The sequence below is a fragment of the Palaemon carinicauda genome, chromosome 4, assembly GCF_036898095.1.
Source record: "Palaemon carinicauda isolate YSFRI2023 chromosome 4, ASM3689809v2, whole genome shotgun sequence".
In the NCBI taxonomy this organism is placed as follows: Eukaryota; Metazoa; Arthropoda; class Malacostraca; order Decapoda; family Palaemonidae; genus Palaemon; species Palaemon carinicauda.
Window position 1 is genome coordinate 162082461 of NC_090728.1, and position 25200 is coordinate 162107660.

The following is a 25200-nucleotide window of genomic DNA, read 5'->3' on the forward strand; positions in this document are numbered from 1 at the left end:
CTAATGGTCCTGACATGGGTTAATACAACACTGCTAAAAGACTACGCATTTCAGAGAACATCTAATCTAATGAAAATACAGTCATCGAGGGGGCAAACACTACATACAAAAATTCGAATATAAAACAAAAATGGGTGTCTGACACGGCAAATCCCGTCCTTCGCACTTGAAACCACGAATACACTATCATTGCTCTATCACAGGACCTTTAATCTGAGCTTGCTGAAATCAGGTGAGATTGAATTCGACCTTTCAAGGTCACAGAAGGTTAAAGATCATGGTGTTATTTTAAAGCACAAGTGTGGTTTTCTATATAAATAATATCAGCAGAGTTTGTCTCTGAAATTCGGTGACCTCGAAAATTCGACGACCTTGACCCTACTAATCTTCTAAAATATGCATTTTCACTATTTTGATCATTTTCACTATTTTGATAAATAGAGTTATATCTTCCGCACAGGAAAATGAAGATTTAGTCCTTGTTTCCAGTAAATCGGATAATATTTGACGGAGTTATAGTCAAAAATCGATTCTGACCTTTTGCGTCTAAGAGATCAAAATTATGATAGAGTCTATTGAGTGTCATAGCGTATCTCCAGAAAATTTCAAGAAAATCGGTTAAGTAGTTTTTCCGTAGGTTGGAGAAAAAAAAAAGTCAACCGGTCTAGTAGTTTTTCGTAATGTTGCTAACAAAGAATCTTACAAACATACAGACATACAAACACAGACAAAAATCTACCAAAAACAGTGCCCTTTGCCCACCTCTCGTTGAGAACGGAGTAATAATCCAGATTTAAAAGATGTACCAAAATTTTTAAAGAATTTTAAAACCTTAAAGAAACACTTACCTTAAATTCAATCATCTTAGCAAAGAAATAACATCAAATATCCAAAAGAGAACGTGAATAACTTACTTGGAATGAGGGTTTGGTGGGCAATACTAAACTCTTGTAAACACTGCTTTGCCGAATCCAGACCACAGTGCATTAAGAGGTCAGCTGCTTTCACCAGACCATGCACCATCAGCAAATTTTGATAGGCACACTCTGGAAATCAATTGATTTTTTAGTATTTCAAGGCATAGAAGAAAATTAATGAAAATAAATTTATTTTTATCATATCAAGACAGAAGAAAATTATTTGAAATTTATTATAACAAAATGAAAATCGGTTCAAAAGGACAATCTGTTTTTTTTTCTTTTTTTTTTAACAACAGTTGATATTCTCTAAAATCAAAATAATTTTGAATTAGTTTCTCACGGACAACTCGTTCATCTATTATTTGTGTAATATTTAAAGAGCTAATACATATGTTTGCGTTTCAGTCAGATTAACAGAATATTCGAGAACATTCTAAAATAACTAAATATTCATTTGATTATTCGATGATGGCAAGTAATCTTGACATTTCAATAAATTCTTGCTTCTCAGAATAGGTTTATTAGAACCTGACACTGACGGACAAAACATCCAGTTACAACTTGCAGGTAATAAAAGCATGTAGGATGGAAATTCAAATGTCTTCTGAACTTATTTTCTTCACTAAAATTGGAAAGAAAGACTACGTATAAATAACAAAAATAAATAAATAAACGCTATATTTCAAGAATTTTGGAGATGTCTTCATTCACTGAAGATGAAGAGATCCTTTTAAAGGTCTGAAACGTTTTGATCTTTATTCCAGATATATGCAAAAGTATTAGAATTCAAAGATAATCTCGCATCTTAGCAACTGAAGGAGATTCCGTGACCCTTGTAAATATAAACTAATTTTTATTTCTCATGTAACAGAAGCCAATTCCCTTTACATCTTGCGAGCGAAAAGTGTTTAATAGAAATAAAAACATTTCCTCTTTCTCCAAACGCATATAATTATTTCAAGACATTATATTGTTAAAAGGTATTTCATCATTGCAACTAATAGCAAACGATTAAACATTTCTCAAAGTCTGTCAAAGATATCCAGCATACGCCCGACTGAATTGAACTAAGATAAACACGATCTACCTTTACAGCTAAGTACAACAATACACCAGACTGAATTCAACTTGGCAAGATTCTTGGGCATGATGTGTTTTACTATGCTAGTGGTATTTTTAGATTTATTTCAAAAGCAGGTCTTCTGAACGCTATTTAAATTTTATAAGGACATCTCTTTTAGGGTTTTAAATTCAATCTCCTTTTATTCTTTATTTATAACAAACGATATCGACGTCAATGACCTTCGATGTCAGGATGCCAGAAAATTCAAAATCAATCAATCAATTAAACACGATCTACTTTTACAGCTAAGTGTGACAAATGTTGAAAAACTTACTATGGTCTGCAGACAGATTTCTTGTGCGCACCAGCTGGTTGAGCAAAAAGCGTGTGATTCCCGCTTTGATGCTCAGGAAACCTCGGTCAAACTTTGGAAGGCTAAGAGACTCCATTTTGAGAAGCTGGAGTAATGTTTCACCAGCATCTTCCAGTTTCTTGAGACACTGCTGATAAAATTCTGCCGAGTAAAAATCCTTTGTCTCTAAGCAAGCACCGTAAAACTTCTACAAATTTATTTATTATTGAAGAGTTTAACCATACTTAGAAAATTTTGAATTTAACACATGCTTAGCATTGAAGCTGCATTGTCATACTTCCAATCATTGAAAAATACCATTATTATCTTAATGAAGTGATTTATTGCAGGGCACGTGCAAATTTCGTTAAAATAACTCACCTGAATAACATACATGAAAATACAGTATAGATGAGAAAATGTCTAGTTATTGCAATTTATTAAGTGTATATCATGCGATATTACGTTACTCAAATTTCGCAAACATGAGTGACATGAATTTTACTATAAAACCTGAGTAATAAACAAAGCGAAAAAAAAATGACATTCCAGTTCTAGTACAAGCATACAAGAAGCAAAAAGTCATCACATAGGCGACCACAATGAAATGTGGCCTGTAAACAAGCATTACTATTTTGCCATTAATACAGGATACAAAATTACTCTTAATCATGCGCAACTTACCATTCAAAGGAACTGCAATCCGCTGCAAAGATGATCTTTGCTTCTTTCTACTTCTCTGGCACGTAGAACTCAAAGCATTATCATCATCTTCCCAGCTACTCTCTGCATCAGATCCTTCTGTATTACTTTTTCGCTTACATGTCCCTTTACCACTGCTATTATGGCCCTGTTTGCTGGATTCTTGGTCATGCACTTCTTCATCCGTGGCGACACTGTTGTTAAGTTTTGATCGAACTGTATCACTGGAGAGTTGAGGATCATCAGATTTTAATTTACTTGTATTCATCTGAGAGTCACTTTTGTAAGCGAACCCTTGAGAAACGGGTAAACAGACAGCTGGGCTGGTCACTTTAGGAGGAAAGTGGTGCTCTTCAGCTGGTATTTGTACAAGAATGTTTGAATCAACACAATCAGCCATAACTCCTTTATCTATTTCGCGAGGAATATCATCGCCCTTATGTGAAGATACCATATGGATATTTTCTAAAGATGTGACAGGATCATTATAAAGCTTTGCAAGATTCCTGAGTGATTGCAACTCACTTATTTGGTCATTTTCACGTATACGTTGGAACTGATTTCCCTCCACAGGAGTACTGTGGAAGAGCCAGGTTCAAGTTTCATGTTTATTCTAAGAACTGGAGAAGCTGAGGTCACTACTGAACTGACACAAGGGTGCACATTATCGCCAGCTGATTCTTCACTACTTGGTCGTTCTAAGACATCACTTGTTTGCTTTTCAGTAGCATGTGAAATCTCACTACAAGGGAACTGTGCTTCATCTTCAGTTAATTGTTCGGGTATAGACATGACTTTGTGTGTATCTAGTGACTGCTGCTCAACCACAGTTTGAGATTCTTCATTTGAAACAGATATCGGTGGGAATTCTTTTGTCTCTTGATTATCGGTTATTTGCAGCAGAGGCTTATTAATTACAGATTTCTCATTTTGGCAAACGTAGCCAGAAGAGTCATATGTAGAATCATTGATCAGCTGAACCTTTTTATTATCTAAAGATTGTTTAATATCTGAAACTGGTGTAATAATTTGACTGTTATCCATGAACTGCATGGCAGGTACTTGTTGCTTCTCAGGCTCTACTGTACATACCAGATTGCTCTCACAGGAATCTTTATTTTCTTTTTTATATTCATTTACACATTTATGAGATTCTGTCTCAGTTTGAATGCTGCCACATGATTGCATATTATGCACTGAGGGTACTTCACTATTTGATTTAAAAATCTGATATGCGCCTTTGTTTTCATTCTTCTTTTCATCAACATATTCATACTTGGGATGCTGTGCACAGACATCTGGTTCTGTTGACTTACTGTGTGAGTGACAGTTAAATTCACTGGTCCTGTATCTTCATTCTTGCTGTGAATTTCTGACATATCTTTGGGTACAACAAAGCTTTTAACTTCTTACTGTTTTCCATGAACTGTTTCATCGTAGAGTCGAACTCTCTCACACGTTTGTTTCTTACTTCAAAATATTTTTTCTTGGGATGAAAAGATGTATCCCTCCTTTTTAACTGATCAATCTTCGCAGAAATTCTGTTCATTAGTTCTCCTAAGGAATAACTCTGAGAAGTCTTGGGGGGATTTGTTCCAGAATTGCTTTGAAAATTACTCATTATCTTCAAGTTCCTTGAGTCTGGTTCTGTCACTTCTATTTCTTTATCTTGATGTATTCCTCTGGTGGTGTCTTCTATTTCATTACCTTTATTATCTTCCATTCTCTTTCCTCCATTATCATCTTCCACTTTTTGGACAGGTTCATCTTTATGACCAATATCATGCCCTGTTGTCTCATTGCTCTTCTGTTGATCATTCATACACGTTTCCTTTGTGTTATCTGGGGCCTCACGACTAGATCTATTTTTCTCCTTTATATTATCTGAAGCTTCATGACTAGATCTATTTTCCTTTATATTATCTGAGGCCTCATGATTTGATCTTTCTTCCTTCATATTATCTGAGGCCTCATAACTAGATCTATTCTTCATATTATCTGATGCCTCATGATTAGATCTATTGTTCTCCTTTATATTACCTGAGGCCTCATGACTTGATCTATTTTCCTTTATATTATCTGAGGCTTCATGACTTGATCTATTTTTCTCCTTTATATTACCTGAGGCCTCATCACTAGACCTACATTTCTCCTTTAAATTATCTGAGGCTTCATGGCTAGATGTATTTTTCTCCTTTATATCATCTGAGGCCTTATGACTTGATGTCTTTTTCCTTTATATTATCGGAGCCTCATAACTAGATCTATTCTCCTTTATATTATCTGATGCCTCATGACTAGATCTATTGTTCTCCTTTATTTACCTGAGGCCTCATGATTAGATCTATTTTCCTTTATATTATCTGAGGCCTCAAGACTAGATCTATTTTCTGAAGTATATTCAAGGTTGTGAATCTCAAGCACCCCAACAACATGAGATTTTTCCACCACATTAACCATTCTGGAGTAACACACAGGTTTTGCAAAAGTATCTGTGATAAAATACTTTTCCTCTTGATGTCTGCTATCAGAAGTAATGTATCTCCTTCCATGTTCAGTGTCTGATTTTGGCACCTCCGGATTAGACCTTACTTCAGTCATATTTTTCAGTTCAGGGTCTATTTTGGAAGTTTCATTTGATACTGACTGTACTTTGGTAACTCCGTTAGTTCCACAGGCTATGTCAGTGCCTTTATTATATTTATCTGTTTTGATTATATATTTTGCCTCAGAATGCATCACTTCTTCATTGTTTAAATTAGTCACTGCTACTTCATTCGGTTCTGGTCTTGACTCCATAGCAGAATTAATGCCAGAAGTGACCTCTATCTTTTCATTAGGGTCAAAACCTGCAGCTGTTGATTTATTTTGATTAAAAGCTGGTGTGCCCACTTTATTTGGACCAAAAACTGCTGTTGTCACTTCAATTGGCTCAGAGACTGATCTTGTCACTTTATTTTGATCAAATGTGGCTATTGTTGCTTTATTCTGTCCCGAATCTGTTTCCAAGACTACTTTGGTCTCTTCATTGAGGTCCAACTTTACTTTTATTACACCCGTATGATTAGATGCCTCCAATCTTCCATTGGAGCAAGAGCAATTTTCTTCTGCACAGATGCACTGATTGGGATTTACAAAAACATTTGGAGATGACTCTTTATGAAAACTGGCTTTATTCATTCCACTGGTCTCAGAGACTGGTCCTGTCACTTGCTTTTTATCAAATGCTATCATTGCCACTTCATTAGTTTCAGAATCTGCACCTGACACTTTACAAACTACTCTGACTTCATTGGGACTCGAATTTGCTTTCGTTACACCCATATGATTTGATAACTCTGACACTCTACTAGAGCAAGAACAATTTCTTTCTGAACATGTACACCGACTGATTTCTGCCAATGCATTTGGAATTAATTCTTTGTCAAAAGCAGCACTATACATTTCACTGCTTACAGAGATTGATCCTGATACTTTACATTTACCAAATGCTGTTCTCGTTACTTCATTAAGCCCAAAATCTTCCCCTGACACTTTACAGACTACTTTAGTCTCTACATTGGGGTCCAAATTTGCTTCTGTAACACCAATATGAGTAGATACCTCTGACACTCCACCAGAACAAGAGCAATGTCTTTCTGTACAGGGACACTGACTAGATTTTTCATATACATTTGAGGATGACTCTTTGTCAGAGCAGCTGTATTAATTTCTCTGGTCTCAGAGACTGATACAATCACTTTGTTTGGGTCAAATGCTTCTCTTGTCACTTCAATAGGCCCAGAATCTGCCCTTGACACTCTACGTGCTTTTCTAATATCTTTGTTTGTGTGAGAATTTGCTTGTATTACATCCTTAAGACTGGGTACCCTGCCATTTTATTAGGGCAAGAACAATTTATCTCTGTACAAATACAGTGATTAGCTTTTACAATGACATTTGGAGGAGAATATTCTTTGTCTTCCTGTACTATATTTCTTTCACGTTTTTGTAAATCTTTAGTAGGTAAACCAATATGTAACTCAGCTTTCTTTATATAACAAGTTTTCTGTGTTTCCAAATACTTATGCTTAGACTGTCTTTTCTGTCTACTATTTTTTCTTTCTCCCATTAAAATAAACTCCTTTACGAGTCCATCAATTATAAATGACTGTCTTTCTCTTGCCAACAATTCTTCTAGGGTATCCTCTATTTCTGGATGGACAACATTTTGAGAATCTTTATCCAGAAGTACTATGTTTCCTTTTTCATTATCAGAAGAGTATATTTTCCGTTCAATTTCATATGCGGTCTTTCCAATGCATAAGCTATGCACTGGATAGAATTTATTTTCTTCATGACTCTCTTTTTGGACATAAGAGGTCTTACTCAAAGTTTCTTGAGAACATTCTTCTATACAGACTTTAGAATCTTTCACTGCAGTTGTTGTGGTGTTCTTCAGAACAGTTTCGTCTTTGCTTTCTCGACATTTACTATCACTGTTACAATCCTGGTTCTTTAAGTCATTATTTAAGAAATTCACTGAACTTGTTGATACTATTATTTGGTTTGGCACTAACTCTGCGACAGAAACTGTATCTAATAAGTCTTGGTTTTTTTCAGAGGTATCTATAAAACTGCCGTTTTTAAGGGCCTCCTTGTCATTTAAAACTTTACATATCGATGACTCTGGTATACCACAATTTGTTGTTTCTAAATATTCATAATTACTTTTAAGAGATTCGCCTGTTTTATCTATCCCAGCACTCAAGTTCAGAGAAGCCAATTTCCTTATGAACTCATTCTCACATTCAAGATTTTTAAATTCTTTTCTCTGAATACGAAACACAGTCTTTCCATCACTCACAAAAAATTAATGAAGACAGGTCAGTAAATTCACAGTAATCTTTACTTTCGACTGAAATTCTTTGATTTTCCCAAAGAGCATCTTCAATGACTAAATCATCAGTTATAGCTTCTGTTCCTCCTTCAACAAGGTTTGTGGAACTTGCATCATTTCTACGCTCTCCTTAAAAGATGGGGAAACACGAGCCTCCAAAAACTTACTTGATTCTGTATGAGTGATATCTAGATTCATCAAGGTACCCTTGATGGCAACGCTTTGTTTTATGTCCAGAACAGGAACAGGGAACAGATCAATCATTTCTGAACACTGAGTCTTTGTTTTACTTATAAGGCCTGGAGCAGGGAACAGGACAATTAATTCTGACCGAACAAGCTTATATCTATCTTTATAACCAAGAATAGAGTGCACATTTATACTACTTTCTTTCACAAAATGTATCTCTCTTTTATCAGTATTCCTTACTATCTCATTTTCCAAATTACTTATTTGTGGTTTGAAAAGATGAGTCTCTTGTAAACCATTATCATTTTGTCCATCAAATGATGTACTTAGTAACTGGAAAGTAACTTTATCGTTGCTGTCAATCTGGACACACTTGTCATTGTCCCAATTTTGTAAATTTTACCAGATTCTTTCCGTCACACTTATCTTTCTCTGCGGCTACCTGGACGTCATTTGGAGGTGGAACACTGGCCTCTAATGCATCTAGGAGGAAAATGATTGTTTCAGGTAAGCTCTCCTCGTCATCTTCAAGACCAGATTTGTTTTCCTCTATATCTTTCAAAGTCACTTCATTCATTTCACTCGTAGATGGGTGGTCTTGCAGATTTTCATTCAGATTAGATTCGGTGCCATTAGGTTTAGGCTTGTTACACATACTAAGATCAGGTAATTCATCATCTTCTAAAGACCTGGATAACTTTCCATCTAGATTTTTGATTCACACCTTTTGAGTTTGTGACTGGTTCACGACTTGATGCTGAATTAAGATTGGGGTTCCTATCACTATCTTGTAATTCAGGAGACGAATCACTCGAAAGCAAAATAAAATTTGCCGCTGACGTATCACTTTTCTTACATATTTTGATTATTTCTACATCATCCTCAGCATTATTTTTAGTTTTACTAATATCATCAGATCCCCCAGGCCTCCCATTCTTACTTGCAGTTTCACTTACAAACACCAAACTTTCTTTCTGAGCTCCTTTAGACTTTTTAGTTTTGTTAGCTTTAGTGGATGAATTATCTATCTCAGTTCTTTTATCATGAATGTTCCTACTGGGTAATCGCCCATCCTTTGACTGGCAGATCTGCCGACCTGGACCACAAGTAGATGGGCCTTGCAAAACAGGAGTCTGCAGTTGGGGCACTGTGGCAAGCTGACTCATGGACTCCTGTACATTGAAGGCTGGAGTAGATGCCTGATCTGTTTTCTTCGTAGCTGGCATGACTGTCAATGGCAAAGGGTAGGTTGTGCCATCGACATTGACACGGTAGATGTGATAGGAAGGTCTGGGTGGAGAGTTCTCTTCCACCAAAAAATCGTCTGGCACAAAATCCTTTTCTTCCCATGGTTGGATTTTATTCTGATCAATAAACGGATTCTTCCTAAAGAGAGGACGAACATGGCGAACCTGAGGAATTGACAAGATATTTAAAGGTAGAAATATATGATTAGTTAAAATGACAATATATGGCATGGAAAGTAAAAATAATTGACAAATGTCAAATGTTATAGACCATTGTAAAAGTAACTGTAACATGAACAATATTTTCCCTGAAATTTATACAAAATTTTGTAAAGGCTTTTGCTAATACCTCAAACAACAAAGACTTTATTTACATATACTATACTAATCCTCAGTAGATATTTTCTACTTTACTTATATTGAGTGCATTTATGAGTAAAATGACGATGACGTATACTTTGCAAATTGGCCGTTTTATTTACAATATGTAGTATTAGGTATCTTTATCTTACATATTTATGTTACATAGTGTTATAGTTTTTTTCCACCTTGTCTTTGAGAAATTAATTAAATTTATAAAAGCTCCGCATTATTAAAACAAAAATATTAAACGCTTTGAACCAAAGAAAAAAAATACAATAAAGCCTAAAAATAATTCTAATTGGCTGCCGCTCAACACTAATTCGGCACATAATAAGTTCCAAAACTTTATACTTTATATCTAGATGAATAGTCAGTATTTTCAGACCTGCGTTTGTAAACATGAGAGAGAGAGAGAGAGAGAGAGAGAGAGAGAGAGAGAGAGAGAGAGAGAGAGAGAGAGAGAGAGAGTAAAAATATAACTACTCAAATAGAATGTACAGCTGGACACAGGAATTCCTGGTACACCATACTCTGAAGAACTGCATCCTGTCACACCCTTACTACGCGGCGAGTAACCAAACAGATAGCGTATGGAGAGATGGCAGAGGTGGTGGGCGGGGACTAATCGCAATAACTCTCCGTGCAGTAAGGGTGTGACAGGGTGCACCAGTGTTGCCAGTTGGGTTAGTGTAAAATTCCATAAAACTCATGATAAAAAATTCTTAAAACTCATGATAAAAAATCCCTAAAACTCATGATAAAAAATCCTTAAAACTCATGATAAAAAATCCCTAAAACTCATGATAAAAATCCCTAAAAATCCCTAAAACTCATGATAAAAAATTCCTAAAACAACCCCAAATTCCCCATTTTCACAAATATATTTTCTTCTAGTCACGTAGGGTTTAGTAATATAGAAATTATTCATTATACTGCATATAAGTGCAAGTAAATTAATTGCAACAATTTAAAGGTTTACTCATCTTTGTTTCTTTCATTCTATCTTTTTTTCTCTTCCTCTTGTTTGGTTAAAGTTTTCATATTTTTATAGGAAATATTCATTTTAATGTTACTGTTCTTCAAATATTTTATTTTTCTTTGTTTCCTTTCCTCACTGGGCTATTTTCCCTGTTGAAGCCCCTGGACTTATAGTATCCTGTTTTTCCAGCTAGGGTTGTAGCCTAGCAAGTAATAAAATAATAATAGAAATTGGTACAGAATATCCACATCAGACATCCAAAATCCCCAAAACCTAGGGATAAATTCCAATATCTGGAAACCCAGGGGTGTACTTCCTGTGTCCAACTGTGCGTGGTCGCCTTTGAGTATCTGAAGATTACCTCAGGACTCGCCAATTTTAAGGAGCCTAAATGAAGACAGTAATTTCATAATGTAATTTCCTAGACTTATCAGTTTAAAAACGTAGTAAGAAAATTTGTTTAGCCTTGCTGATGCTTTGGCCTGAAATCGTCATGGTCATATGACGAGACTTTTTGACGTAATCAAGAGCAAAGGGAAGTGAAATTGAAATTTATAGGATTGGTTCCCATTTGAATTCATAAAAATACCCAGTCACATGTAAAATTCATGATTTCAAGTTATTTGTAGGGAGAATTTGCCTAAATTCCCGTCCCTGAAATTGTATGGGATACTCGTAAAAAAATAAACATCAAATAAAATATTCTCCTCACGCGAATCTAAGTAGTCCAATATTCTCACTTTAGAACAATCAGAGCAATAAGAGAGTATCTGCCTCATTCACTCCAAAGTCCTTGAGAAACCCATTTCAAACGCATAATAGAATTCCAGTCGATACGATGTCATTCAGGTGTCATCGTTACCTAAAGGACATCGGGTTGACTTATAAAGGATATTTTGCATGTAGATACATTGAAAGAGATGGCTTGATGAGTACCCAGGGGAACCCAAGAAGAGAGACAATTTTCCTCATGAATTAATAGCGCAGCGGCCAGAGAGAGAGAGAGAGAGAGAGAGAGAGAGAGAGAGAGAGAGAGAATCATACAGCAGATAGGAAGAGGATAGTGAAATTGACAATGAGATCACTGACACTGATAAAATCAAATCTCTTTCATCAATTCTATCGTGGAGATGAAAACAATACTTTAGGTATGAAGAATCTTACATAAAGCAATAACAACTGATGAGCGGAAGAATTTATAGCTTCTAAAACAAAAGCCCTACCTTTAGAAATAGATTTGTAGATTTGGCAATATGTAAAAATGTGATCTCTCCCAGACAAGTTAGAAAGCACCTGGGCACACCTAAGTTATTGATAGAGATGAGGGATCTAATTCCATTTTTTATCAAAAGATATGTGAAGATTTAAAAGGGACAGATAACAAGAAAGTATAAAGTTTGATTTGAAGGAATTAAATGTCATAAGGTTATGGGATCTCCATTCAGAAGATAGGAGGTGAATGAAGAGTAAACAAGGGATTAAATCACCTGCTAAAGAATGGGTTGTAGAGGGGGTAGACTGGATAAGTTCATAGATAAACAAAAGAAAAAGAGTATGCGAAAGAACAGAACGCTGAGGAACACCACTAGAAATTGGAAAACCAAATAATATTGCACCATCAACATCAACAAACATGATATATATATATATATATATATATATATATATATATATATATATATATATATATATATTATATATATATATATATATATATATTATATATATATATATATATATATATATATATATATATATATATATATATATATATGTATGTGTGTGTGAGAGAGAGAGAGAGAGAGAGAGAGAGAGAGAGAGAGAGAGAGAGAGAGAGGATAAAAGTATTCTATAATTTTTATATTAATATAATACTATATTAACTATGAATCCTTAATACCTTATTACATCCGATTAAACATTTCCAATATCTGATCCCTTCAACTAGGAACAACTCCTATTCTCGGCAATGATTCCATTGAAAATGAATTTTAATACTAAAACCATAAAACATATCCAAAATTACAGACGATGCACTTAATCAAATATCATACAACAAATAAGACTCTTTACCACATTTTCCTTTGGCAAGTGCTGTCCACGAAACCGGGGGACGAATGCCTGGCCCTTGTTCCTGAAATCGGACCGCGATGAAACGACAGGCGTCTTCAGGACGTCCAACATGTGTGGCGGAGGATGCTGGATGCCAGCGTGGAGCGTGTTGTGTCGCACGAAGTCGTTCCTCATTCGCTGAATGTCCATCTGGATAGGATCCTCTTCTGCGAGAGATCTAAGAGAGAATGTAAGTGCTTACTTTGGGAAAATGTCAATTAACGGAGACAGCGTATTAAGAAATACAGGTGCGACAAGAACAGGCGTACAGAGTACGGTATTATTGGCGTTAACTGACATCACCCCTATATAATAAAGAGCAAATATCTGGATGTATATACAAATATAGCCTATTTCTTTCATGTCACGTTGAGCTGCATGGGGAGATGGAATAGTCATTCCCTGTTGAGAAGGGGTATCCCTGGAGGAACACTCGGAAACCATAATCTGCCACAAATTGCCAAACCAGCGGGTTGTAGTTAAGAAAGGGGGAGTGTGTGGGCAGGGTTGAATCTAAGTGTGTGTGGGCACATCTATCTTAATACTTAGCCGTCATTTTTGACAGGTCGCGTACACTAGTTTACTATATTTACATAGAGCATTGTCAAATGGAATTCATCTTAAAATCTTAATTATTAAGATGACTATCATTTAGCTTGATGAATGTTCACATCCGTAACACACACACACACACACACACACACACACTCACGTCTCGGGAATCTATTCCCAACATCCTGGCTACATAAAACATGAAAATATACTTAAAGCAGACATTAATTCGATCCTACAATCTTTTCTTAAAATGCCTGACTAGAAACAAGATATAAAATATTTTGGGAAAAACATATCAATAAAATATGTAAAAACGTGTGACTAACTGAGGTCCTTTACAATTACAACACTGATCAAAGACACGTGCAATGAAGAAAAAATAGCAATTAAAAATTATTTTTTATAACTTGTGTCTTTTATCAGTGTTGCAACAATTTTAAAACACCCCAGTTAGTCACAGGTTTATATATATAATAGTGTTTAAATCAATTCAATTGGCCCAAAGTAATTTTTATAAATCAGATTTTTACACTTTTGTTTCTATTCGAAATACTTCATGTTCTGCTCCTATTCCAGCATTTTAAGCAAAAATTTCAAGGTCAAGCTAATGTCTAAAATATATACATTTTCATGTTTTACACACACACACACACACACACACACACACTCGTGCGCGCGCGTGATCATTTGCCATTAACACGCGTAACTTTAATAAGAGTAAACATCAACCACAAGTGGGATTTAATATCCAATTTTAACCTTGGGAATATATACCAATTGAAAATTATTATCATGATAAATGCTTCTTACTGGACTATGATTCGAACCTATGCCCGAAGCAACCCCAGCAGTAGAATGTACAGATGAGCCATCAAGGGAGATATGACTTCATTCCACCTCTACAGTACATATTCCTGTCGAATTCAGGAATCTGTACTTAAGACATGTAATCAACCCATCTCCACCATGATAGGTGATTAATGAGTTTGCAACACGTGACTATTTGTGATGTTTGCAACACCCGGCTATTTGTGATGATAATTTGTCAACAATATACGTTACTTTAATAAATGTAAACACCATTCGTGGTTGATATTTATATCTATTAAAGTAACATGTGCTAGTGACAAATGATCATCATAAATAGCCACATGTTGCAAACATCATAAACAGACACATGTTGCAAAAATCATAAATAGCCACGTGTTGCAAACATCATAAATATCCCCGAGTTCGAAACATCATAAACAGCCACATGTTGCAAACATCATAAATAGCCACGTGTTACAAACATCATAAATAGCCACGAGTTCATAATAACATAAACAGCCACGTGTTGCAAGCATAATAAACAGTCACGTGTTGCAAACATCATAAATAGCCACGTGTTGCAAACATCATAAACAGCCACGTGTTCCAAACATCATAAATAGCCACGTATTGCAAACATCATAAATAGCCAAGAGGTCAAAACAACAAAGTCACGTGTTGCAAACATCATGAACAGCCACGTGTTGCAAAAATCATAAACAGCTACGTGTTACAAATATCATAAATAGCCACGCGTTGCAAACATCATAATAGCCACGTGTTGCAATGTCATTAATAAGCTATAGTGGTGGAGATGGTGGATTACAAGTCTAAGTACTGCTTCCCGATCTCGATAGGAATATACATAATAGACTTGGTATGAACTTATACCTCTCTTGATGGCTCATTGGTAGAGTCTACTGTTGTAGATTATTTCGACTCTGAGGCATTGTTAGAGTCTTAGCCCAGCCAGAAACATTCATCATAAAAAAGAATTTTCCGTGGATATATATTCACAAGATTAAAATTCCATATCAAATCCCATTTGTAGTCATATTTATATCTATTAAAGTCACGTGTGTTAGCCATATATATATATATATATATATATATATATATATATATATATATATATATATATATATATATATATATATATTTGTGTGTGTTTTTTTAACATGAAAATGTATTTACACCAGACATTAGCTCGATCTTAAAAATTTTGCTGAAAATGCTGGATAAGGAGCAGAATATGAAATGTTTCGGCTGAAGAAATTGGTGCAAAAATACAATACATAGAAATGTTTTGGCTCGGTGAATTGATAGAAAAACGAATATAAATTAAAATTTGTTTTACAAAAGCTTGAAAATACCCAATAGTCAAGCAAATGGCCCTAAAACTGCTTCATTGTTAAAATGTTGAGTTTAATATCATCTGAGTAGGTATAATACACTGGGAGATACAACCGTTTTGAAGAAACTTTTCAACACAATGCGCATAAATATGTAGCAGACTCCTAAAATTATCAAAAATAGTAGATTTAAAATATAATGAGCAAAAAATGATAAAAACATACGATATTTATACACATATACAGCTACCAATGCTTATGTAAACTTACTTATAACATAGTTAGACCAACACATATTTCACTTCGAGTGAAAATATTAATTTTGAATAAAGTTAACTATTAGCACAACACGTGTAACAAGAACCGAGCCAAGAATTTCAAAATTATTTATACCTGAAATTGATTTGAATCTAATAAATGAACATGACCATACCTTGAGAGTGATATTCCTGTCTCCATAAGCTGGTTTTCGGCATAATAATGGGCCATTTCTGATCCCTCGGATGAACTCATCAGGACGTTTGTAAAACTCTTGAATGACCACCTTAAAAATAAAGGAATGAAATTTTATTGTAATTTTCAATTTCTATTTTTCTTTGCCTCCCATTTGCCAGCTTTAGATTAATCTGATCTAACGATTAAGGTGTCATCCGTGGCACCTTAACGATTGTGACACCAGTGCTAAATTGTGTGAGCAAAATAGTGTGTGCGCAACTATTTTCGGAGGTTTCAGATGTTGTTGCACAAGATGGAACAGTTTGTCGACTTAAAAACGAATCTGGCAGCGTGAACTAGCACTTATTGTCAGAAAATTTACTTTCATAGAATGAAAATTGTGCAGACTTCAACCCAGCCACTGAGAGGGGGTGGGGGGGGGGGGGTAGGGGGGGGGGGGGGCAAGCCAGCCTCAACTTGGTGCCGGTCCTAAGGCCGGGTAAATGGGGAGGGTTGGCGGCAGGAAAAGCATCCGGCCATGAAAAGTTAGCCAAAACCAATATGGTCAGTGATGATTGTTAGATTAGAATTAATGCTAAGGCGTTCCCCGTAGGCGACGTGTTGGGACCTCGCCTGATCCCTCCGAAAAATCGGCAAGGGCCACCCAGTCATGGGCGGGCTGGGTTAAAGAGGAAAGCTCAGAGGAAAATATCTGAGGAAAGGATGAGAGTAGCAACTCTGAATGTGGGGACAATGACTGGAAAAGGGCGAGAGCTGGTTGACCTCATGGAGAGAAGGAAGATTGGAGTGCTGTGTGTGCAGGAGACCACGTGGAAGGGAAATAAGGCAAGAGAACTAGAAGAAGGTTGTAAATTTTATTACTGTGGAGCAAATATGGAAGGAAGAAATGATGTAGGAATAATGTTATCGAAAGATCTGAAAGAAAGTTTGATTGGAGTGAATAGGAAAAATGACAGAATTGTGAGTTTAAAGCTGAGACTGGGAGCAACAATAGTCAATGTGGTGTGTGACTATGCCCCGCAAACTGGATGTACAGAGGAGGAGAAGGATACATTCTGGGAGGAGATGGACCAGGAGCTTAGAATAATTCCTGCAAGGGAAAGGGTAATTATCAGAGGAGATCTGAATGGCCACTTCGGAATTAGTAAGGAAGGGATAGAGTGCATGGAGGTTGGGATGTGGGCGAGAGAAATGATGGGGGAGAAAGAGTGATTGATTTTACAGTAGCTTTTGACCTGTGGAGATGTAGCCTATGAGAGAAAAGGGAGTCCCTGAGAAATACGTAAGAATCACCCAAGATATGTATGAGAGGGAAGAAGTAAATGTTAAGAGCAGTATAGGCCTAACAGAAAGTTTCCCAGTAAATGTGGGACTACATCAGGGGTCTGCATTGAGCCCTTACCTATTTGATCTGGTCATGGATATAGTAACACAAGGTATTAGAGATCAATCTCCTTGGCCTATGCTTTTTGCTGATGATGTTATACTGTGTAACACTAGGCGAGAGGTAGTAGAAGAGTAACTGGAGGAGTGGAAAAGAGAAATGGAAAATAGAGGATTGAAGATCAGCAGGAAAAAGACAGAGTATTTGAGATTGAAAAATGAGAAGAATGGGGAAGTTAGTTTACAAGGAGAGAGATTGAAAAAAGTTAAAGTTTCAAGTATTTAGGATCAACAGTTGCAGAGGATGGTGATCTGGGGGCAGAAATAAACCACAGAATACAAGCAGGATAGAAGAATTGGAAAAAAAGTGTGTGGAGTACTATGCAACAGGAAAATAGGGGTTAAGTTGAAAGGTAAAGTACCCAGGACAGTTGTGAGACCGGCAATGATGTATGGAACAGAGACGTGGGCAATAAAGAAGACAGAAGAGAAGAAGCTGGATGTGGCAGAGATGAGAATGTTGAGATGGATTTGTGGGGTGACAAGAAGAGATATGATACGGAATGAGGTAATTAAGGGTACCACAGGAGTTAAAGAACTATCAGATAAGATCTAAGAAAGTAGACAGGTGGTATGGTCATGTCATAAGAGATGAACAGTATATTGGGAGGAGGGTGATGGAAATGGAGGTACAGGGAACGAGGAGAGGGAGACCAAGCGAAGGTGGATGGACTGTATCAAGGATGACCTTCGATCAAGGGGATTAACTGATGATGAAGGGTGGGACAGAGGAAGATGGAGAACGCTGGCCAGAAACATCAACCCCACATACTGTAGAAGTGGGAAAGGATGCAGACAAAGAAGAAGAAGAAGAAGAAGAAGAAGAAGAAGAAGAAGAAGAAACTTGTGCAGACTTCAAATAAGACTTTGCTCCTATTAAATAATGGAAAATTTATGCTGAGTGCAGCAGAAAAGTCAGCTGGAAGTTGCAAGTACACATGTAAACAAGGTTTATAAAATTTATCTTGATGAATGGTGCATCAGGAAACTTGTGATTGTCTTCCCTACTAGAGTTGACAACTGGAACTTTAACTATTACAATTAACCTATAACACAACTCCGAGAGTTGCAAATAATATACAGAGGCACAATTATAAATGGGTGTTTTATGCCTATGAAGGTATAGTATAATGTATTACTCTAGCAATGATTGAGCTAAACTGGTTGCCTATAAAGATAAAATATTTTTTTTATCAAATATTTGCAATAACTCTTCAAGCTATTATAACTAGATGTCTAAAGTATTTGAGAGATTTTCTATACACTATACACCCAACAAATCGTGTCAACATGAGTCTGGTTACCGACAGTTTCAAAATTCAATTAAACAATCCCAATTATGGCCACAAAGCTTCCCCTACACTTGACTTTAAAGAAATTGAACCCTTTCTCGTTTTACGAAGGCCATGGTATGTAGAGTTGACAATCATAATGGACTACACTGATTCTCCAAATGTGTTTCTTTAACGACTCTGCAATTGGATAAATAAATCTTGCGGGTCCTGCAGAGAGCCGAAACTTTTCATGGGTGTGTGTGGGGGGGGGGGGGCAAGACCAACAGACTACAAAGTAAAGCAAGTTTAACCCAAAGAACTTCATTATCATACATCTTGTCGTAGATACTGGTGTGTGTGTGTGTGTGTATAGATTGCCTTGCCTTATGAAAGACACGGGCTCTTGCGTTGGCATCCCGTAAAAGAACGTAATTGTATTTTGTTTTAATTAACTTTGAAAGAGAAAACCAGATGTCTCTACCATAGCTTTTGTAATTTGAAAAATAAACTAAAATCATGTCTTTAAAGTGAACATCAACTTTAAAAAATAACTCCAGGAGTAGCCTATATACCTATAAAATTTTCAGCAGTACCTGATCAAAATAAACTGTTTGGTTAAATGACTTTGAAAGAAAAGATCAAGATCATAAAATACTTTAATAGATTAGCACCAATCTCCAAGAACCTACGTACGTACCAAGCTTCATCATAATCAGGAAAAATATTACCTACTGACCTTTAATTGATTACCTAAAATAAATCAAAGTAAAAAATATGTATAAAATAATCACTCACCCTAAAATACCTAATAACAAAGTTTGATTAAAAAAAAAATAACTTGAACTATGACCTTATAATAAATGGGTCAAGGCTATAGAAATAAACCACAGAATACAAGCAGGATTGAAGAATTGGAAAGAAAGTGCGTGGAGTACTATGCGACTGGAAAATAGGGGTCAAGTTGAAAGGTAAAGTACACAGGACAGTTGTGAGACCGGAAATGATGTATGGAGCTGAGAAAGTGATCGAGTCCAAACTATCTACCACATAAAGTTAAGTCATTACACAGAAAAAAATATTAGTGATCCTGGAGTTGACATAATCTATAACAATAGGTCTGGGGCAAAAATTATTTTGAAAATTAATCAACAGCCTTCAAATCAAGCAAAAGTCCAATCATGTTTCTTAAAAATGTGTAAATTTCTGGTTTATATATTGACTTGTGAACATTGAAATTACACCAACAAAAAAAAAATAAAAAAAAAAATGTAGAAGAAAATAGTAATGCATAAAAATCCCTTAAGCCTTCGTATAGCCCATGAAATGTAAACTCCAAACCTAAGAGATTCTTGTTGGGTATGGAGTAAAAATATAAAGCTTAAATGACATATCTTGTAATAAAAACGGATTAATATTTGTCCTTACACACCTAAGTTAGGATATCAAAAGACTACAGTATATTACAGGTAGTCAAATTTCAATTACGGTAAATGAAAAGTGAGATGGAAGTAATTTCTCTTACGTTATTAACTGATTAAGAGGAATTTCTAACTTAGGAAAACAAAGGAATGTCAAAAAGATATATCATGTAGGGTATTTAAAAAAAAGTATGGCTATGTCAAAATTAGTTTGATAAATATATATTCGTGTTATACCGAAGTGAAAATGAAAGTCTGTTTTAACATCTATATTAACAAATTTCAATATTAGTTTCAAAATAATTAATTCAATCCAAAAGCCATGCTCTTTTCATTCACAATTTACCTCGTATTTCTGTTTCTATGAAAAATTTTACTATATTCAAGCTATAACTCCATTAATACATTTAAAACTGAAGACAATTCAGTGTCAGATTAGTCCTTCTTTTATCCAAGTTCTGCTTATATAGACTTCGCTTTGTATCATAACCATCTCTTACTCACTCCGGTAATAATAATAATAATAATAATAATAATAATAATAATAATAATAATAATAATAATTCGAACTGTAACTACACCACTTCAGTGCCCAGACGGTCACCTTTTAATATTTTTTAAACGATTAAAAAATCAATAAATACTAAATTCTGTACCTGTTAGCAAATTGCTGGTCTTGGGCAGGAGGAACAGCTGACTTCGTAGTAGTGGAGGCAGCTGGCTGATCTGGCTTCAATGCAGGTTTTGACAATTTAGATGTTTTAGATTTGCTTGCAGTTGATGAAGCGACGACCTGGTCCGTCACTTTGGGTGATGGAGGAAAGAGAACGGCCGTGCGCTTTTCAGATCCATATCTCCTCGCCGCCTCTTCATATTTCGTCCTCACAAATGTGTTGATTTTGAATAAGTTTATGTTACAAACCCCACATCCTGTGGTACCTGGCGTATGGCTTACCATATCTTATTGAAACACTGGTCATATATGTCTATTTCTTTAGTGTGTACAGATCTGCTTGTTTTAAATGTACCATTATATTAATTTAATATGCTTAGGATTATTCTTAGCAGAACATACACGTGTAATATCTTCTAGTCACAAAAGTTTGCTAACTAAAAAAGAATAGCAAACAAATAATTTTCTCTACAACAGAAATATTATCATGTTTTGAAAAGGAACTGTAGAACTCTAAAGCCAAACTAATGCATTTGAATATACTAGATCATCGATACGTTTATTTTTTGTGTGCTCATTTATACTTACCGTAATGTGGATGGATACTACAATACGAATAACGCTGAGAATACTATTGAATTAAAACATTTTATCTGAATAAAATTGTATTAATTAATACAATAGGTAAAATCAATTAGAATTTTCTAGCTTAAGTAAATAGTCTTAAGTATTTTGGACACCGAGTTTACATTCTTTTGTATACGCAGCATTTGTAAACACTTACAAATAATGCATCCTAACCTAACCTCATCCAGGTCAAATAACTTTACCTGATCGAGATGGACGAAAAGGATTTCTGTCATAATCCCTGTATTAACTATGCCCAAGTTTGTCACGGTAGTGATAAATTGTTAATATGCGCTAAACGTGTGTTCAACCTATTCTAAAATTGGCATTGGTCAACTTACAGAATAAATTTTACTTAAATATTTTCTGAACACTTCCATCTGCAAGGGAGATATTATCCCTTTAGACCTACCAGAAATATTTCCCGGCATCACTTAGCAACATGTTACCAGAAACGCACGTGTGCTATCATGGAGAAGCCTGATTGGCAAGAAATGCAAAATATGAAAACTATAATATCTAAGAAATGTGACTTGTATATCAAAATTTACAATAGAGAAAAAAATTATAACTGTCAACTCGAGACAACGTATTCGCAATCCATTATGGAAATAGCAAACTTTGTGAAGACAAACTGTTCCCAAAACTGGCTGAACTGGCTATCCTAGATAGATATCCTAGCTTAATGTGTTTATAGATAGATATCCTAGCTTAATGTGTTTAAGACTATTGATACGATGCAGTGTATGTTTTTTATTCTATTATAAGAATAGGAACTTTATAAAAATGAAACGGGTAAACGCTTAAGTTGAATTGATACCAATGACAGAATGCCTGGCATCCATCATTAGCTTCGAGTTATCTGCGGCCTGCTAATATGGCAGAACCCATGTCTAACTGGACGGGTCAAGCAATCTTTAAAAAAAAAAAAAAAAAAAAAAAAAAAAAAGTGGTCATATCCAACGGGGGAACATATCCAATAGCGGCTGTAGGAAAATCTTATAAGAATTGGGCTAAAACTAAGTCGAAATGAATAAACATATACGAAATGGATCATACTAAAATTATATTATTAGCTAAATGCATGTTGAGAGCAAATCCCTGTTAATGCTGGTAAGCGACTAGAACACCGAGGAAAATTTGGCAAGAAACATTTAAATAATGAATGAAGTTAAAAAATACATTAAATTAAAATAATACAACAAAACTCGCAAATCACAAAAAGAAATACAGCAAAAATCAAATGATAAAGTGTGTGCATACATTAATATAAATACATAGAATTTGTGAGAAGAGACTTGTGATACCCAGCCCAACCTTATCTAAAACCAATGCTAATTGGTGGAACAAATGTATATGTTATCAAAGGGTTCAAAGGAACTAAACTTTGCAGTGATATAAACCTATTTATGGTCCTGTTCGCCCATGCAAAATTCAGTCATCGGTAAACAACATATAGCAAAGCGATGACATAGGCCTAAATATTCATGATTTATCATGGCCTCAAGTTATTACAACAGGTAAATACTTAGCAAAAGTCATGGACCAAAGGTTTCCATCCATACAATGACACTGTAACTAGAACAAGAATCCCACTGAACACTAAACTGTAGGCCTAACATGGGTAAGACCACCAAGGAGGAAGAGCAAATGGGCGGGTTATCGTAACTACTGATATTAATAGTTTTGAATTGCCAGTTTGTCAATTATCTCATAATTCAGTTTGTCATGACCTTAATTTTGCAATCAAAGGACGCAACATACAATTATCACCATCACAATTATCTAAATTCACAGAAGCAACATAGGTTAGGCTCCGTTGTCCGATTAAATTTAAACGATAGTGAATTATTTCTTATTTTTTTTATAAAACCGATCACTATGAACGTTTCCCTGGTATCTATATTCCACTCACAATCATTCTGTCTGCACGATAATCCATGATGATAGACACTGTCTTCCATGAGGCTCTGACACAAGTTTCCACTACATCGCTATTTGTACACTGACGGTAACTTTCAAAGTTCATCTTGTGAGTTGTAACTCTTCGACTTCTTCCAATCGAGAAGTGTGACTCCGTGGCTCGAACGGTAACTCGAATTGGAATCTTTGCCTTCTTTGTCGGTAAAAGGGAATAAGGATATATATATATATATATATATATATATATATATATATATATATATATATATATATATATATATATATATATATATATATATATATATATATATATATATATATATATATATATATATATATATATATATATATATATATATATATATATATATATATATATATATATATATATATATATATATATATATATATATATATATATATATATATATATATATATATATATATATATATATATATATATATATATATATATATATATATATATATATATATATATATATATATATATATATATATATATATATATATATATATATATATATATATATATATATATATATATATATATATATATATATATATATATATATATATATATATATATATATATATATATATATATATATATATATATATATATATATATATATATATATATATATATATATATATATATATATATATATATATATATATATATATATATATATATATATATATATATATATATATATATATATATATATATATATATATATATATATATATATATATATATATATATATATATATATATATATATATATATATATATATATATATATATATATATATATATTTCATCACTCATCAGTCATAATAAGTCCAATGCAGGACGAAGGCCTTAGACATTTATAAAAATTTCAGCACCAAGGTGTAACTGGGGTAAAATTCAACAGTTGCAGAATGGATTGCAAGTTATGGGGCTGGATTCTGGAAAGAAGAAAGAAAGAAACAGGTAGAGTAGAATGCTAGAAAGTATATGCAACTTAGATTGGATATGCATTTGAGCCAAAGAGCTCAGCAATAGTACCTTGGATGCCATTCAGTTCCAATTTGCAACTGAAGAAAAACTCCGTGGTTGAAGTCTGAAGTAGCAAAAAAAGTTGAGGTTGGGCAGGAAGAGGGAAGGAAGGATGTGGGGATGTAGGTACTGTATAGGGCTAGTTGAAAGGCTAAAAAGTAGTTGCAGCTAAGGGACACTGCAGAGATGTTGCACCATTCTGGCATCAACCTCTAATAACATTTCTCCTTATGAGAGGGAGGTGTTGTCCAATAAGTACTCATTGCTAGAATATCCATGCAGTGTCCCTTCATCCCATACTTGCACCCACTTTTTAGACTTCTTTACTTTTGCTTGTGTTTCTTCCTTCCATCTTGCAGTCTAATCTGTTATACTTTTTAATTCATAGCACAACTGCGGAATTTTCTCCATTCGCACCTTGGCACTGAAAGGGCTCCTTGGCCACATCAAGTGAACTGTATATAGCAAATTTAGAAAAATAAATCTAAAGAGGATCCAAAGAAAGTTATGTATAGCAGGAAGAGAACCCCGATGCTAAATTTGATTGGGGTGCCTTAGCAAATTAATTCGGTCAACACCATTACAGTATTGTACGGAATTTATTTCAATGCAAGTCATAATAATTGCTTTAATTTGTATTTAAAGTCTTATTCTAATGCCCACATACAATAAGATTCTAGTTAATAGTCAATATCAGCCTACCGATGACTGGCCTATATGTTCCCCCCTTATTGTTAATAGTGTGTGTACTAGATTAGCCAGTCATTCCTTTCTGAAGTGACAAAATATGGTCTTTT

The 25200-nt window shown here is 34.7% G+C and overlaps 1 protein-coding gene across 1 annotated transcript in view; it reads right to left on the minus strand.

The window, feature by feature from the left end:
* The window catches only part of LOC137639736 (uncharacterized), a 136001-nt gene extending 114783 nt beyond the window's left edge, over window positions 1–21218 (minus strand). Inside the window, 15 exon segments of the mRNA XM_068371982.1 lie at window positions 915–1046; window positions 2318–2497; window positions 3020–3628; window positions 3631–4341; window positions 4344–4430; window positions 4433–4879; window positions 5362–6743; window positions 6889–7886; window positions 7888–8033; window positions 8036–8499; window positions 8501–8824; window positions 8826–9517; window positions 12768–12984; window positions 15957–16067; window positions 20771–21218. Of these exon segments, the coding sequence (XP_068228083.1) occupies window positions 915–1046; window positions 2318–2497; window positions 3020–3628; window positions 3631–4341; window positions 4344–4430; window positions 4433–4879; window positions 5362–6743; window positions 6889–7886; window positions 7888–8033; window positions 8036–8499; window positions 8501–8824; window positions 8826–9517; window positions 12768–12984; window positions 15957–16067; window positions 20771–21072 (6802 nt within the window). The 5' untranslated portion in view covers window positions 21073–21218.
* Window positions 21219–25200: the final 3982 nt, after the last annotated feature.